Source organism: Centroberyx gerrardi, chromosome 5, assembly GCF_048128805.1.
Source record: "Centroberyx gerrardi isolate f3 chromosome 5, fCenGer3.hap1.cur.20231027, whole genome shotgun sequence".
NCBI lineage: Eukaryota > Metazoa > Chordata > Actinopteri > Beryciformes > Berycidae > Centroberyx > Centroberyx gerrardi.
The window spans coordinates 6,944,582-6,962,044 of NC_136001.1; the positions used below are offsets into that span (position 1 = coordinate 6,944,582).

Below are 17,463 nucleotides of genomic sequence, written 5' to 3' on the forward strand. Positions count from 1 at the left end.
GTAACTGGTCAAACCGGGACTATCTGCAGCGGCGGAATCAGGTTAGCAGCTGGCTGTCGTTGCCTCGAGCGGCCGCTAGATGCCGCGCTCATTGATTTGCGTTGACTTGTGCTGCGTTCAGGTGCGCCTCGTAAAGTAGTACTTCCGATTTTAAATAAAAAAAAAAAAAAAGGTAAATAAAACGTGTTGGCGCATTCAAGTGCTCCCACAAAACTCCTATTCCAATGTGGTGAGTTGTGAATACGATTTGTCGTTGCATTCAAGTGCTTTTGGTCGGAAATAAGAACAAAATGGACCAAAGGTAGCTTTATTTGGTAGCTGTTGTTTTATGTTAAATTCAAGCGACACATAGAGCTAGTTTGTGCTGCAGTGGTAGACTGGGGTGGAGAAAAGGTGCATTAAATTGATGTTTTCATTATGTTGTTTGTTTTTGTACTATATGAGGTATAGTACATAGAGATATAACAGTTAAACAAAAAAAACAGTTAAACTGTTATTAGTTTAAACTGTTTTATCTGGTCTAGTATGTATATGATGCATGTATATGACGTAGTATAGGATGTATATACTTATGTAGCCTAGTATGTATGATGTATTATGGTATATGATGGTATGTAAAGCCCTTTGAGACTTGACTGTGATAAAGGGCTTTACAAATAAACTAGATTATTCATTAAAAACAATAATGCATGGCAATTAAAAATTCAGACTGAAAAGTGAAAAAACTAATACTAATTATTCACATTGAACGCCAAACAACCACCTATTATAAAATGCATTACTTTTTCCATTACTTGTTGATAGGGCTTCCATGCTCTTCGCCCCCTAAATCCCACACATTATAGAAAATTCCAACTTTCCCAGTCATGTTTATCAGTTCGTTGGGTCATTCAGGTCATTCAGCCCGTGGGAATTACAGGATTTGTGACTGTACCTGAATGCAGCATTGAGCCTTCAAGACTTCATGACATCAGTCTGAACCCTGAAAATCATGCATTAACATTTACAGTCAAGACATTTAGCTCTTATCCAAAGTGACTTACAGTTGGTAAAACCAGTAATTAGATAAGTGTTCAGTTATGAGAAGAGAAGTGGAGATAAAATAAAGAACTACACATTAAGACAGGCGTTTAGCAAATACAACAAATTTAATATCAAAACACAGATCCAGAATCCCACAGGAGAAGATATCACACAAATCATTTTCTTTTGACTTATTTTTTTTACAATGTGTGAGCCAGAGTCAGGATCAATTCACCATCAATGTTTTGGTTTTCATTTACATTCTGTTATCCAATCCAGTAGTGTTTGCTTGTCATTTTTTTGTTTTGTTTTTGTTTTATTGGTTTCAACTTTAAAATTTGACTTTACCAAAATTCGCAATTTGTTTGTTTTTTGTTAAACTAGTGCAAATAACCTAATTTCAAAAGTCTCATTGGTTATTGACAGATTACTCATTCTTGAGTATTGATTCAAGACAGAATACAGGGAAAAAAATAATAACTTTGAGCTAAATTCACTTCCTAATTCAGATGAAAGTGAATCGATCCCGACTCTGTTGTGAACATCCAAACATCACAGCTGCATCGAGCAGAAAGACCTGAAATAGAAAGGTCTAGTCAGCGAGTTTTTATAATGTCCTCAATCTTGTAACAGCGGCATCACAGAAGCATTAAGTGGATCGATAACAAATCCTGTTTCCTCTCTCCAACGATACAGAGACAAACATGTACAATTATTTACAACCAGCCGAACCCTGAAGGCAGATCCAGAGACAGACATGGGACGAGGATGGAGGAAGAAAACCACAGGAGAAGACGTTTGTGTCACTAAATCTCCCATAAATAGATCTGAAGAGTTATATTCTATTCCAATCTGAGGAAAACAGTAGCAGGAGTTACCAGACGTTTACCATTCAAATCTCTAAAATATGTAGATAGTTTGTCCAAGTGTTATTTTGTCAACTACAGGTTTGTGTTTCCTACTTCCTTTTAAAAAGAACCATCAGTTTTCTTTTTCACATTTTTGCAATAAACCACTTTCATAACGGTTGTAGATTGTTTTCATTTTGGAATCAAACTCTTTGTTTATTTGCGGTGACACAATAAACTGCCAACACTGGATCTTTAAATCTATCTTGCTTGCAAACCACCAAAGAATCTACTGGAAACACTGTGTGAACAGTGAGAATATATCTGCTTGCTGAAGCCTTTTCATACCAGCTAGGTTGAAGCATTTTTCAACAAACACTTCAACACACATCCACCTCTCTCACTGCTGCTGAGCCAGGATTAAATACTGTCAAATTAGGTCGTCACACAGCATTTAAAGCTGTCTGTGGAGCAAAGACGCAACGTTTTGAGGTGGAAACGTTTGCAGATCAGACATTTCGCGACAATCTCCCGCCCGGCATTTTCCCTCTACATCAGGTGTTCTTTCAGCATTTTCCAACCGGTTCAAGCCCAAATGTGAGAAATTGGGAGTCCGTAGAGTCCAGTATGAGGAAAACACAAGTTCTCCTTTCCATGTGGGGGGAGCCGGCCAAAAAACAGGCCCACCCACGACCTGTTCTGGGTCCCGAAATATAGTTCATGAAACAATAATATGGGGAAAAGGGGGAAGAGGTTTAGAGGGATCTAGAACTGCTGCAGGATCTGTTTCTTCTTGCCGTCGTGGGAGAATTTGTTGGAGCGGAAAAGGTCACTGTCGTAGAAGGCAGACAGGTTGTGGATGTTGATCTGTCTGGCCTGGAGGAGAGGAGAATTTGAATTTAAAAAAGACGTTTATTCATAATTAAGTCACGCTATACAGTGTGATTGACCTATATCATAGAAGAGAGAAAACAAAAAAAAAACTAAAGAAAAAAAAGAAAAAACAACATAAGAGATAACATAAGAGCAATGAGGGAAGAGAGGAGAGGAAGAAAGGAGGAGGAGAAGAGGGAGAGGAGAACAGAGGAAGAGAGGAGAGGAGATGAGAGGGGAGAGGAGGGAGGAGAGGAGGGTACGAGGAGAGATGAGAGGAGGAAGAGGAGAGGAGATAGGAGAGGGAGAGGAGAGAGGAAGAGAGGAGGGAGGAGAGGAGGAGAGGAGATAGGAGAGGACAGGAGAGCAGGAGAGAGGAGGAGGAGAGGGAGAACTTTCAATACCATCCATTCATTTTCAAAAACTTTCAAAGGTCGTAATTTAATTTTACTCAAATCCACACAAACTTTAAAAGGATTTTCATGGCCCTACAAGAGTGAAACTGAACTCATCCTCATCCACTGTGTCTGTTGTCTTTTCGTTTACCTTGTCCTGCAGGTCTTTCTCTGCGATCTCGATGGTGTCGTTCTGCGCTCCGTAGCGGTTCCTCTGGTAGGCGACCTGCTCAGCCACCAGCTGCTTGAGGATGAACAGCAGCAGCTCGTTGTTGTCCCTGCGGAACGCCAGGTAGCGGGCGAACGTCTGGACACAGACACAAGGACAGACAGACATTAACTTACTAAAACGTTCAATTGGGAGGCATTAGGAACTGTTGAGCCCTGCAGTAATTTCAGTCGCACAGCTCTTCAGTTCAACGTTCAGCTGTAACGCTCAAGTTCATTTGCACATATAAAGCAGAGAAGAGATGAAAAATAACAGATTGTTGCAGCTGAGAAGAAAAAAAAACCAAAGTCCTTATAAAGACATCTAATCTCAAAACAGAAAACAAGAGGCACTCAAGCTGCCTAATGTCCTAATGAGGTCATTAATTAAGCTAATTAAGGCATTAATTAGCAAATATTCTTTATAACACATGGGCAGTATTAATTAGGGAATTAATTAATTTAATTAATTAATAGTAGTTTCAAGAAAATCAGTTTTCCTCATTAATATGCAAATTTATGCAGCAAGGTGCTCCAAATTTCTAATCAGATCATCTGCTCTAGAGGGAACCTGTGGTGTCAGTATGAAGCTTCTATCATGTATTGTTCCTGAGTTTTTGTGTTCACTACAATGTGTCTACACACAGACAGATGCTACCATGATGTCATCACATAAGGTCCCGCACACCAGGTGCCATGGAGGAGGGACACAGAAAGGTTAAAACACACACACACACACACACACACACACACACACACACACCTTCCTCATGCTCCTCATGACGCTGAACTTCTGTGTGTCTATGAAGCTCTCCAGCATGACCCTGATGGCCATGTTGACGTCGTCCTCCAGCACGTAGTCCCTCAGGTGCATCCTGGCGTGGGCCTCCGCCATGCGGATCATCGACTCAATGTGACGGACTGTGATAGGGATGCTGCCTGTGGCCTGGTGGGAGGAGGGAATTAACATGAATACTTTTCCCCATTTACAGGTGTGGGTCTGTGCTGCCCCACAAAGCAGCAGGAACTACTTTTGTGCACTTTAAAGTCGCAACGAAATGAAATGAAAAATTACTCTTTACCTCGTTTACTAATTTTCCCTGTCATAATTTATACCTATTCAACAAAAAATGCCACAAAAAAAGTACACAAATTGTATTTTCTAGTATTTTTATATCACAATCACATTACTTTTACTTCCTGGGAAACTGCATCTTAATTCCAACCAATAAAACCATCAGATTTCCCATCAAATAAAACTGCCTCTCTCCCCCAGATATCCCATTGGTTTACAATTTTGATTGATCCCTCACTGGGTTACATCACGACCCACACATCCTGTTTCAACAGGAAATATGTCAAATTATGGCAGCAAAATACAGTTGCTGCTCTTACACGCTTTAGAAAAAAAGCTGTGTTTGTGTTTTAAAAAAAAAGTGATATTTCCCAGTGAGCCTCTCTGCAGGTTAGTGAACATGTTAAAGTTGCAGTGGAGGTGAGAGAGTTCAGACGACTCACCATCGACTCTTTGCGGAGGTCGCTGTAGATGCGAGCCACCTTGTCTTGGTCCATCTGGTTCAGTTTGGGACGAACCTACACACGCACAAACGAGAAAACGAAAAATTTTAAACAACTGCTGGGCTATAGAAGAATGTGTCACAGCCTTCTCTTACTACATCCTGCTGAATGAATAATGCTTTCTGGTAGAACGTTACAGTTCAGTGCAGTAAACCTTTTCCCTGCTTTTCCCTTTTCCCTGGCAACCTTCAGCATAAAAACTCACCTTAAAGTCAAAGGCTCGACATAAAAACCATAACTTTATACAGAAATGATCATCTCAAATGCCCTCGGGTGCAGAAGCCATAATAATATATCCATATAATATAATATAATATAATATAATATAATATATATATCCATTTTGGGGGAAAAACTCATTTTATGGTTCATCATTCAAATATCTCTAAAATGTTGAGGATCCAGTCTGGACTTAAGATACCTACTGTCCTTTAAAAAGTACCAAGATTTGTTTCTGTCATCTTTTAAGAGTAGTTATTTCTTTTTTCAATTGACTGACCTATTTTGGAATTAAAATTATATAATTATAATAAATACAGTACACACACAAACAGTGCCACAACAGTCAGTCGCCACAAGAGCAGTGCCCCATTTCCAAAGTGTCACTTGAGATATGTTGATGTCCATAACTAAAAATCCTTAAACAAGTTTGTGAGTGAATGAGTGAGGGTGTGTGTGTGTGTGTGTGTGTGTGTGTTCGTACCCGCTCCTTGGCGTACATGATGTACTTCCTGAGGAGTTCCTGGGGAATGGGCGGGACGTCCGAAGTGTTGGGCAGAACCATTTCCTCCAAGCCGGCGGCGCCTCCCTCCTTGTTGCTCGGGTGATGCTTGATGTGGGAGCCGACCACGAAGCGCGCCAGCATCTCGTCCTGGTGGGAAAAACAACCAATCACAAGACGGATAAGAGGGGAGTGAGCACTCCGTTACCATCCTGCATCCCTTTTAAAAAAAAAAAATTGGTTTAATTCACTTGGGAATTGAAGTGAAAGCAACTCAATATTTTTAAAAACAAGCTTGGGATTTTGCAGTTTTATCACAGCCACACTGTTTGAATATTGCTCTGTCCTATATTATTTGGATTTGGCAGTAAAAGCGTAGTCATGCTGTAAACTGTCATAACTCAACAACCCAGCCACTGCTGATGATCAATCAAGTCTGTTTCCCAACAATTTCTACCATAGTTATGCATGGCAGTCAGTAGAAAAGAGTTATTATTTCTACTGAGTCATTAATTGAAAGCAAAATGAATTTTCAATTAAAGATTATTGAGCATACATTATGACAAAGATAAACACAAAAATCCTGCTCTCTACACTGCAATCAGTCAGAGGGTAACTTGAAGAGGTGTATGTGTGTGTGTGTGTGTGTGTGTGTACCTGCACGGGGTCGACGGTGTCTCGGACCACACACAGCACGTCGAAACGCGACACGATTGGCTCGGTCAGGTCCACGTTCTCAGAGAAGGTGAGGGACGGGTCGTACCTGCCGCCTGCAGGGAAACACCGCTGCCTGTTATTCATGACGTTAACAAACACTCATGATGCTGACGGTTTATAAAGACAGGAAACACTGCTGAGCGACGGGAGGAACAGGAGGAATAACACACACACACACACACACACACACACACACACTCAAGGCTGGATTCAAACCACAAATTGATGGCCACACCTTGGGCTGACAATGCCTGTTTTAATACAACACACACCCTTCCAAACACATACACAAGGTTTACACACATCTTTCGCCCTTTCACACACACACAGTATTGCACTAGTGTTAGACCGATACACGGGGTCAATACTGGTCTTTTACTAAAAATCTAATCGTCCGCCTTTGATATGATGGATATGATGCGTTTGATTGATTACATATTTATTGTAGAATTGATCAATACTGCATTGGTTGTCTATGGGGCGTCCTAAAACTGAATTGATTATAATGTGACATTTTAATCAGATGACACACAAGTTTGCGTGAATATTGATTATGATTATCATCATCATGGGTTTCAGTGGAGAGTTTTAGTGTCCCATGATGGTGTAAATGCCATTTCAGAGGCTTTCCCACCCTGACAAGAATACGATTTTTGGGGAAACACTCAATAATTTTGATTTTTTTTTGCATGAAAATGGTCAAATTTAAAGATTTTGAATACTGGCACAAAATATTGGCTCTTTTGGCAGCTTCAATCCAAAAATATCTGTATCTGCTTTCAAAAACCCTTTATCAGTCGAAAGGTTAGCAGTGCCAAAGTACCATGCCAGCTTTTGACTGAAACCCTCGTTTTCACTAACACACACCCTTCACCACTCCACACACACACACACACACACACAAACAGTACCTACCAATAGGGTTAGAAGCAGCGATGATGGTGCACCTAGCCTGCAGCGAGGTGACGATGCCGGCTTTGGAGATGGAGATACTCTGCTGCTCCATGGCCTCATGGATACTGGTCCTGTCTGCATCATTCATCTGAAAGAGAGAGGATGGGGTTAGGAGTTTGTGTGTGTGTGTGTGTGTGCCCCACAGCCTCATCCCTACTGCTCCCGTCTACATCATGGCTAAATTTTCACAAAACAAACAAAACAACAATTCACTTGCAACTATTAATTAGACACTGCTCAATAAACCACAAACACGAATTGTAGAAAATACTTCTCACAGCGACGTCACTGTGAGAAAACGCGTCATAGTGCGACCCGGCCTTCAGTCGTGTCTCCGTGTCCGTCTGTCGGCTCACCTTGTCGAACTCGTCGATGAGGCAGACGCCGCGGTCGGCCAGCACCAGCGCTCCGGCCTCCAGCGTCCACTCGCGGGTCACCGGGTGTCTCTGGACGTAGGCGGTCAGACCGACGGCCGACGCCCCCTGCCCCGTGGTGAACACCGCCCGGCTCGACACCTTCTCCACGTACCTGCGCAAGGAAAGAAAAAACATTTTAAAATCATGACTTCAGATTTTTCACACTTTGCATTCATCAGTTGATTTTTGTTACTTCTAACCTTCTAGGGCTCGCCTTAAACGCTAAATGACAATTTTTTCTTCATATGATAAATGATAGAAAGTGGTGATAAATGATGAAAATATCAAATTACATCGAAACCATTTGTTTTGGGATTTATCAAATCGCTTGATAATTTATCTTTGTTTTTCTTAGTCTTCTGGTACGTACTTGAGGAACTGGGACTTGGCGGTTCCTGGGTCTCCACACAGCAGGACGTTGATGTCTCCACGCACTTTGTGTTTCCCACCTTAAAGACAAAGAGGAGGGGGGGTCAGGGGTCATCGCCTACTGTGTCTGTGAGGACCCTCCTGGTGTTGGTTTACAATCATTCTATGTCTAATCCAGAGCTAAAGTGTGTGGGGGAGTCGAGAGAGAGAACACAGAAAGCAGAAAATATGAAGCAAGAAAACAGAGAGGAAAACAAAACAAAGGGAAAGTCAGATTAAAAATAACACCCCAGGAAACAAAAACAGACAGAAATGACAGTTTTTCCAGGACAGACTAGGGCCGGCAGTTTAATCTACCTGGGTTTTTGGGCTCTCCTCCAAACAGCGCCAGGGCCAAGCCTCTCTTGATGTCCTCATGGCCGTAGATGGACGGTCCAATGCTGGCAAAGATCTACAGATGAGACAGAAAACGAGGGACGGTTATGAACAGAGATTATTAGGACGAGGGTGGGAAATTAACAGAAACCGTCAACCAAATGCTGTCAGATTTTGTCTGTGGCTGGTATTTTAGCTTACTCTATCTATTACTCGATCCTGTGCTATTCTAAAAATCTAGTTGGAGGGTAAAATGGCTCAAGTGGCTGGTGATTTTTTTGGGGATGTAACAGCCAATGCAGCTGGCGGATAAAAAAAAACAGTCAGTTTTCAGCCCTGAAGGGAACCAAAATGTATCACAGGGCTTTTCCTGGCACCAGTATGTTTTAATGAGCTCCAAATTAAGGATGACACCAAAATTTGAAAATTTGGGTCCCGGGCTGAGAAGATATAAGAAGCCCCGCTGTGTAAAGTGAGCTAAATGAATAAAACCAACTCTTTTCCAGGTTGAAAACAGTTGGAATTTATATTTTGTAGTATCTTATGAATATTTGACCTAATTAGTTGGAATTAAAAGGATGGGATTTTGTCTGCAGCTTGATAATAAGCATTTTTGTGTTGATCAAATTGTGTCAAATTGTGTTGATCTATGTGTGTGTATTGTAATGATTGACAAGTTACGGCTTCAGTTAGTTGAAGTTACAGTCTTTGTCAACTCTTGTTACTCCAAAAAAAAATGTCTTCCTCTCTTCCTTAACTCTTATTTTTATTTCTTTTCCAAGCAATTCTTCCTTTCTTGACCTTTTCAGGATGACAGGGATATTATCCATGCAATATTGGTTGCTTATAGTTTTTGTGATCTAGGAATTGAAGCTTATTCTACTGTTACAGTCACTCTAAGTCGCTCCGGAAAAGAGCGTCAGTCTTACATAAATGTGAAATGTATATATGTGTGTGTGTGTGTGTGTGTGTGTGCCTCCCTCACCCTCTCTCCAATGCGTTCGTCCTTGGACAGGGCGACGATGGCCTTGACGTCTTCGTCCGTCAGTTCGGCCACGGCCACGCCCTCGTCTCGCCGGGCGATGTGATTGGCCAGGATCACCGTGGCGAACACCGGGAAGCCGTTGGCCATGTTCAGAGAGCCGTCGTAGTTGTTGTGGTAGATGCCTGTTAGCTCCTGTCGGCGGGTGGAAAAGAGTCGGACATTAAGGTCAGGGGCGTAGCTAGGAATTATGGGTCCTGTGCATTGAGGGTGACTCTGGGCCCCTCCATGAATTATTCACAAAATACTACGTATGTGGCCAAAATCGCTCCCAAAATGTTTGGGAGAGAATGTATGTTTACAAATTTTTAATGTAAAATACTATATTATGTCCGTTAAAGTTTGAATTAGTTGTTTTTTTGTGATCTGTCCTTTTGTAAAATATCTCAAATGTTTTGTAAACTTTTTGAGCAAAAGGATTTGAAGTCAACTCACAATCTCGTCTCCCGGCTTGCAGTTGTCCACCAGGTCGGCCAATAGGATGGCATCTTTGGAGCGTGGGAGGCGGCCAGCGGCCACCTTGCCGGGGCTTTCCTGGATGGTGATTCGCTGGTAGTTCTGGTACACTGTCTGTAGGTGGGAGATGATTGGTTAATTCACAGAGACAAGGAGAGAGATCATCGGTCAAAACATGACAGGAGAGAAAAAAAAAAAACATATCTGTCAGCTGAAGACAAAGCTCTAAATTCGACCCTCACAACAGCCTGGACTGAACCCCCTCCCTGCCGGATGAGAAAGCATCATCTAAATACCTAAAAACATACAGAAATGCGTTTCCTCTCACCTCCTCCATGTTGATCTCAAAAGGCCCGAGGGACTGACACTCCGGACAGGAGCCCGGCTTCACCTCCTGGTTCTGGGACTGGAAGAACGGTCCCAGGACAAAGTTACATTTGTTACAGTTGTACTTGACCATGCCCAGCTGGGGCAGGACGCCGGTGCAGCTGGTCACCACACCGCTGGTCCGGATCAGCTGGTTCAGATGGAGCTGCCTGAGGAGGAAGAGGGAAGGAGGGGAGTTTGTAGTTGTGGTGATTTGTTTTATGTGCGTTATTGTGCTTTTACAGGATGATTTTGAATTGAATTTATATTTTTGTGCAATTCTGCACACAGTGGATATTGCGTTTCCTAATTTTTATCTCCATTTTATACAGTAAATTTTCCTTGTATTAATGCCTTTTTGTAAAACACTTTATAAAATCTGCTTTTAGATAAGGGCTATATGAGTAAAGTTGATTATTGTTATTACTGACAGGAAATAATATCGAATCCACAACATCATGACTACTTGGTAAATGCTTCAGTACAGGGGTTCCCCAAAATCTTCATGTGACGGTTCCCCCATGTAGAGACATTTTAGATCACAGATCCCCCATTTGATACAGATTTTGTCCCAGGAATCCCTATCTGAGAGGATTTCTGTTGTCTGTCTATACTGTTGGTGAAAAGTGTGAAACTCTCTTCACCAATCAGTCGTTCTCATAAATTTTTCCATTAATAATAATTGTGAAATTAAACTAATCCTCACTTTGCTCGGGACCACCCTCAAGGACCCCGGGGGTCCCTGCAACCCAGTTTGGGCACCACTGTCTTAGGAGCCACCAAGACCGTCAGAGAATGTGTGTGTGTGTGTGTGTGTGCGTGCGTGTGTTACCGGAGCGAGCGCAGCTCCTCGACCAGCGGCAGGTTGCAGATGCGGACGTGGATCTCGTGGGCGATGCGGTCGTATTTGGGATACATGGCCAGCACCACTTCTTTAGCCGCTTCGTCAAACACCTGACAGACAATCACAACCAGACTCACAATCACCTTCATGGCCAGGATCAGGTGGTTAAGGTGATAATACTGAAGTTTTATTTAATTGTTTGCATCCAAAGAGAGGAAACCCTCACAGGCCACAGCAAATTCTGCTCATCAGAATTGCTTTTACTCAGCAAGTACAATAGATGCACAAGGAATCTGACCTGGTTAATAGTTACACAATACAGGATCGACCTATTAGGTGTAGGACCTTATATACACTGTTTTCATGGTGAGGTTAGATGAACTATATTGATCTGAGGGGAAACTCGGTCATCATAAGTGTAGGTGGCGTAGGTTTGGGAACAAAAAGTAAAAAGGTAATAAAGGATATGGATAAAATCATAAGATATAGATGAAAACGGGACTACCAGGTTAAATAAACATAATAACAGTCTCGTAGGATGTTCATTAGAGAACGACAGCACACTCACCTTGAGCATCTCAGTGGGAGCCTCCGGCAGGAAGTAGGCCAGAACGTGCTCTCTGGCTGCCAGGTCTTCATAGTTCACAACCAGACTCTCCTTATTCTCTGAACAACAGGTTAGGATGCAAGTTAGTAACACTCCTGATGTCAGTGACGCATCATAACACAGTACAGTCACGTAAAACCATTTGTAAGGTGTCCATGACGAAGTGACCGCTAATGATTGATCAGCAAATGCCTTTAACCACATTTCAGTTGTGTTTGTATACACACATATTCGTTTAGTTTAGGCTTCTTTCAGTTTGGTGTAGGTGTAGAGTGATAAAACAGGGAAGTGAACTGATAACAAAATAATAAAGAGATGCAATGAGTAATTTGCGCAAGACAGAAAAAACAAATTGGATTGATAGGATAACAGAATCTAAAAGACAACAGATGATGCATAAAACAAGGGAAATAAAAATGAAAAGGACCTAATGACGACATTGTTTTGCTTATGTCATTTAATTTCACTTCACAGCACGGTTTCTGACATTTAGACCAAGTCTGTGAGCGGAGCTACCTTTGCACATGTCGCTGATCTTCTCCTTGAAGACGTTGTGGCCGTTCTCGTCCACGTGGGTCCTGAGGAAGTTCTTGAAGCGATGGTAGATCTCCAGCCTGGGAGCCGCCATGGACACCCACTCCCTCACCGAGTGACCCTGCAGGGACAGGGGACAAAGTTAAAGGAGGAGTAACTCTCTCTCCAGCTGCTACAGTCCAGAGCGCTACACTATATTCTACAGATCTGACATTGACACCTACTCACAGAGTGAATCTACAATTAGATATGTGTGGAGTCAGACAAGTCAACATTTCATTTTAAAGTAACTTTTCTTTTAAAAAAGCAAATCAGCCCGCAGCAGAAGAACAAAGTGCAGTGTGTTGCAAATGGATTCGACCCTGCAAACTTTGCAAAGGACATTGGAACACAAAATTAAAGGATTATTTCTACAGTCACATCTTCCAGGTTGTAACTGCTCTATCATGCCTTTCATTATTATTAGAAGCAGTAGTAGTAGCAGCAGTAATAACAGTCACAGCAGTATTATCATTACTATACGTCATGAATTTGTTTTTAATAGGAATAGCAGTAATGATAATGGCTGCATATATGTTAGCTGTATATGTGTTATTACTATACCAATAGTTGTAGTATTACGAACCTTCAAGTCCCTAAGGCTTTAGTAGTAGCAGTACTAATAGTTGTAAGTTGTATTATTACGGTACTAATAGTATTAGCATTACAAACCTTCATGTCCTCCAGGTTCTCGATGCTCTCGATCATTTCCTCGTCCTCTCCCTCTCCGCCCTCTGCTGCCCGCTCGGCCACCCGCCTTCGCCGAGCCGCTGGGCGCTCGTCATCCTCGTCTTCGCTGTCTGGAAAAACAGCAACATTAATAATAATAATAATAATGATGATAATAAATTACTGATAACGCTTAATAACAAGAAGGTGTAGGCCTTCATAAGAGATCACATTGTCTTTGCTGTTACCATAAAGCAGCCTCCTCCCTCCTGAGCCGTCCTGCAGTTTCCTCAAACACACATCCACCCGCCCCTCCCTCCTCCCTCCTCCCTGACACAAACACCCCTCCACCGCCTCCTCACCGTACAGCAGTCCTCTCCTGAGCCGTCCGCTGATGCCCTGCTCCCTGTCCCTCCTCCTCATGGCCTCCTCGGCGGCGGCCCTGGCTCCGGGCGACAGCTCCGACAGATCCTCGTCATCCAGGTCCAGGCCCTCCGCCTCGTACTGATCCAACGCCGCGATAGGGCGGTAATCCCTGCACAGAGAGAGAGGGAGGGAGAGTTGGCACAGCTCATCACTATGAAGCTCCAAACCCTTTCTAACACTCGAATGGCATAGAAGGAAACGAAGCAGGGAAGGGTGAGAGAAACCGTTTGTACAGCTTTTCATCCAGGTATGATCTCTCCTCCTAACTGTCCAAATATAATACGACATGAAAGCCTACTGGGCTCAGTTTTAAAAAAACTTTTAATCTGGATCACTTTTATACAGATTTTCTAATCCCTCTTTTTGCAATCCAGAATCAGACTGATCTTGTTGATTTTGACTCCATTTTTTAAACAATTTTCACATGAGATCATTTTGATACAGATATGACAATCAAGATTATAGAGTTTACAGATTTGCAGTTTTAAAATAGATCTGTCTCGCCATCTGCTGGACAAATAGTGTTACAGCATAGATAGACCAAAAAGACATGAGTGAACCAGATGAAAACATGTAAAAGTCAGTTTGTATGTTGCTTTTATTCACTTATCTTCACAGGTATACAACAAATAAGAGCTGAAAGTCAAAATTCAAAGTCTCATTTGATGGCAAAAATTATTCAAAACATAACCTTCCATTTCTCTACAAACCATTCATTCTCATCCTCAAGTCAAGGACCCTTTTCAAAATAAAGGTTCAGAACAGCATCTCTCATTGATCACCCAGGGAGCATTTAGATAATTACGATAATAATAATGATAATAATAATAATAAATAATTCTTAATTCTTGGTGCCTGTTCTGCTTTGAGATCTTTCTCTCATCCTACTTAGAGATGTGATCAGGAACACAAAAAGCACAAGACTAAAAAAAAAAATATGAAAAATATGAATAAGGACACTAGAAACAAATGGGAGCAGTCTAGTTCAAATTCAAAACAAAATCCCCCCTCGGTCCTTACCTCTCCATCCCGTCTCCGATCAGTTCCTCTCCATCCCCATCCTCCTCCTCCTCTCCGGGCAGCGGTCCCTCTCCCAGCAGCCCCTCTGACTCGTCCTCGAAGGGCGGCAGGTCTCGCCCGGGGCTGGAGGTCATGTCTCCCCTCCTGGCGCCTCGGGTGGGGCTGGTGGCCATGTGGAACGACTCTGAGGAATCCTGCGAGAGGCAACACACCGGGATTATTACTCTGGATTTGAGGAGTTCACTTCCAAAACACTATACACCCCATTTCGGACAAAAAAAAGAATCAATTGCCTGTAAATGTATCATTCAATAGCTACTAAAATCAGATTCAGATTCCAAAATTCATATTTCATTTAGCCCTTTACAGGAATTTGCCTTGCATGTAAAAGCAATGAGTCAAACATTTAACAAAGATAACATTTAAGACATCAAAGAACATACATAAACACACACACAACAGGAATGACAGTGTTGTGCAGTTTATGTATGTTCTTTGAAGTCTGAAATGTAATCTATAGTTAGGTGTGTAAAAGTGTTATCATTTTGTTACCAGAGGACTTTGCAGTTGCAGACTGTCCTTTAAAAAGTCCCATAATGTTTTTATTTTGTGCTTCATTACGTGAAATTCATCACTCAGTATCTCCAAATACAGAGGATCCACTCTGTGTGTGTTATCATTCTGTCACCCACAGCTACTCTTTAGCAACAGCAACTCTTTCACTTTATGGTATAAACAGTGTTGTACAAAGAGGTGTCACTTTTTTCAAGTTATGAGTGGCTCACTTTGGAACAAAACTCTGCATTTGTACTCCATAGGTGTACGTTGTAATATTTGTTAATGTTTCTTGTGAATCCCAGGAAGTAAAGCTGTTAACTTGGTAACAGATCCGACTAAATGACACAATAATCATGGAGAAATGGGTCTTAACTAATAGAGATCCAAGAAACAATAATAAAAAGATAGTAATATAGTTGACTAGAGCTGGAGGCCATGTGGTGAGAGCTCAAAGAAACCTGGTTATAGAGGTAATAAAAATAAAGAGGATAAATATAATGGAGCTGGTGGCTATCAGTAACTAGCCAAATGCTTGTGAATTTTGCCTTTAACTCCTAGTTAACCATAATTAGGATCAACCTATTGTATTGGTAAAATTAAAAAATCTGTTTGACTGGCAAAATTAGGAAATGTGACATTTGGATTGGAGAATTGTTTGCGTTAAGTTAATTATGTCTTATTCTGCAGTGAGTAGCGTTATTTGTTATGTTATCTGCTCTGGAATAGTCTCGTTAGACATAAACATTTACATTTAGTGCAACTTCACCGTTAGCTAGCAAAAGCAGCACAATAGCCGCATGGCAACTATTGGCGAATACGGCAAGATGACAGACGTAACAAAGTTAGTAACTATTCATGTCAACGATCTTCACTTGTGCAAATACAGTAAAATACAATATATTAACAAATATATTACCAATTCAGTCTAAAGTCAGTGTTCAAAAGCAACCTCTAACGTTAATCGTCTGATCAGAGAATTGACATTACTCTGGTCCTCTGTCAATGTTGTGATCAACACAAAGTGCAAATGTCAAACTTTATTCGTCGCAGGCAAAAAAACAACAACACCGAAATATATCAGATCAAATTTGACTTTTAACCTCTTTCAGTGACTAAATAAAAACTCAAAATGTCATGTTTCTGTCTGGATTTTATTATTTTCACTCACCGCCATTGTTTCACGTCTGTCTTTCTCTGCCTCTTCCAAGCAACAACTTCTTCCTGCCTGGACTCACTTTTCGCGCGAAACGACCACGTGATTCACAAAGCCCGCGAAAAGTCATGAATATTCAACGAGAACGACTGACGCTTCGCTTCTTAATTGGCCAGTGTGGTTTAGGGGGCGGGAACTGGGTGTGCAGTGCGTTTGGTTTCATTCACAGAGCGAGTGGAGCTTGTTCAGCTGAGTAGATGGTAACGCCTGTGAATTTAAACGGTGCGGGCCGTAAATCAAAACAAGCCCACCCCTCTGTTAGCATGGTTGGAGGCTGTGCTGAGGGTGGAGTTTATTATAATCTCGCGTGATATTTTTTCCCGGGAATACTTGGGCGGCATCCAAACATGTTTCGCTGCTCCTCGTGTCCTCTCTTCCCTCACTCTCCTTCTACCTAAAGGAAACTACAGGGCCACGTCCCAGAACTTTGTATTTGTCCTCATTTCCTCCCTTCCCTTACCAATGTTCTTCTCCTACTAAGAGGAAACTAGGGGAGCATCCCAAAACTGTTCACTTCTCCTCACTTCATCTCCTTCCTGACTGAGATTTTCCTCCTACTGAAAGGAAACTATGGGAGCATCCAAGAACTTTTCATTACTCCACACTTCCTCCCTTCCCTCACTAACACCGTTTTTACCAAAAGGAAACTAGGGATTTGTCTTAAAACTTTTCAGTTCTCCTCACTTCATCTCCTCCCTGACTGAGATTCCCCTGCTACTGAAAGGAAACTAGGAGTGTGTCCCAAAACTGTTCATTACTCCTCATTTCCTCACTACCACTTTCTCATAACAAAGATACTCTGCCTATATCACTAAGAAACTAGGGTCCATCCTATAACTTTTAATTCCTTCTCATTTAATCCTTTGCCTCACAAAAAAAGTTCCTATACCACAAGGAAGGAAGAAAGGAGGGACGCGTCCCGAAACTTTGCATTCCTCTTCTTTTCCTCCCTTCCCTCTCTCCCAAACACTCTCCTCCTACAAGGAAGTAACGAGGGAAGGAAGTGAGGAAAAGGAATGAGAGAAGATAATTTCTGCACTTCTGGATCACAGATGAGAAGCCAATTGATTGGTGATCTCATGCTAATCAATGTCCTCTGAAATCTTGTAAAATTCTTGAAAAAATGTCTCAATATGTTGACATCAAGTCAACATACTACATATGAAGAGTTAATTTGGTGTATAGCCTATTGATTTTGTAAGTAAAAAAAATC

The 17,463-nt window shown here is 41.8% G+C and overlaps 1 protein-coding gene across 1 annotated transcript; it reads right to left on the reverse strand.

Annotated features, from left to right (window-relative positions):
* Nucleotides 1-1,985: 1,985 nt before the first annotated feature.
* mcm2 (minichromosome maintenance complex component 2) lies at nucleotides 1,986-16,234 on the reverse strand. The gene is made up of 20 exons (XM_078283598.1): nucleotides 16,206-16,234; nucleotides 14,480-14,673; nucleotides 13,396-13,568; nucleotides 13,037-13,164; nucleotides 12,308-12,446; nucleotides 11,753-11,850; nucleotides 11,173-11,294; nucleotides 10,303-10,510; nucleotides 9,954-10,088; nucleotides 9,462-9,653; nucleotides 8,459-8,552; nucleotides 8,103-8,181; nucleotides 7,673-7,844; nucleotides 7,278-7,404; nucleotides 6,303-6,415; nucleotides 5,628-5,795; nucleotides 4,865-4,939; nucleotides 4,110-4,292; nucleotides 3,291-3,446; nucleotides 1,986-2,747 (listed from the first exon to the last, which is right to left on the reverse strand). The coding sequence occupies exons 1-20, from the start codon at nucleotides 16,209-16,211 to the stop codon at nucleotides 2,637-2,639; spliced, it is 2,673 nt and encodes an 890-aa protein (XP_078139724.1). The 5' UTR covers nucleotides 16,212-16,234; the 3' UTR covers nucleotides 1,986-2,636.
* Nucleotides 16,235-17,463: the final 1,229 nt, after the last annotated feature.

Bases quoted from the DNA above. Each gene is read 5' to 3' on its own strand.
- mcm2 (XM_078283598.1), bottom strand. The intron at 7,405-7,672 runs GTGAGCCGACAG...TCTCTCTTTCAG, and splicing joins TCATCGACGAGTTCGACAAG to ATGAATGATGCAGACAGGAC. The intron at 4,293-4,864 runs GTGAGTCGTCTG...TCCTCCCACCAG, and splicing joins ACCTCCGCAAAGAGTCGATG to GCCACAGGCAGCATCCCTAT.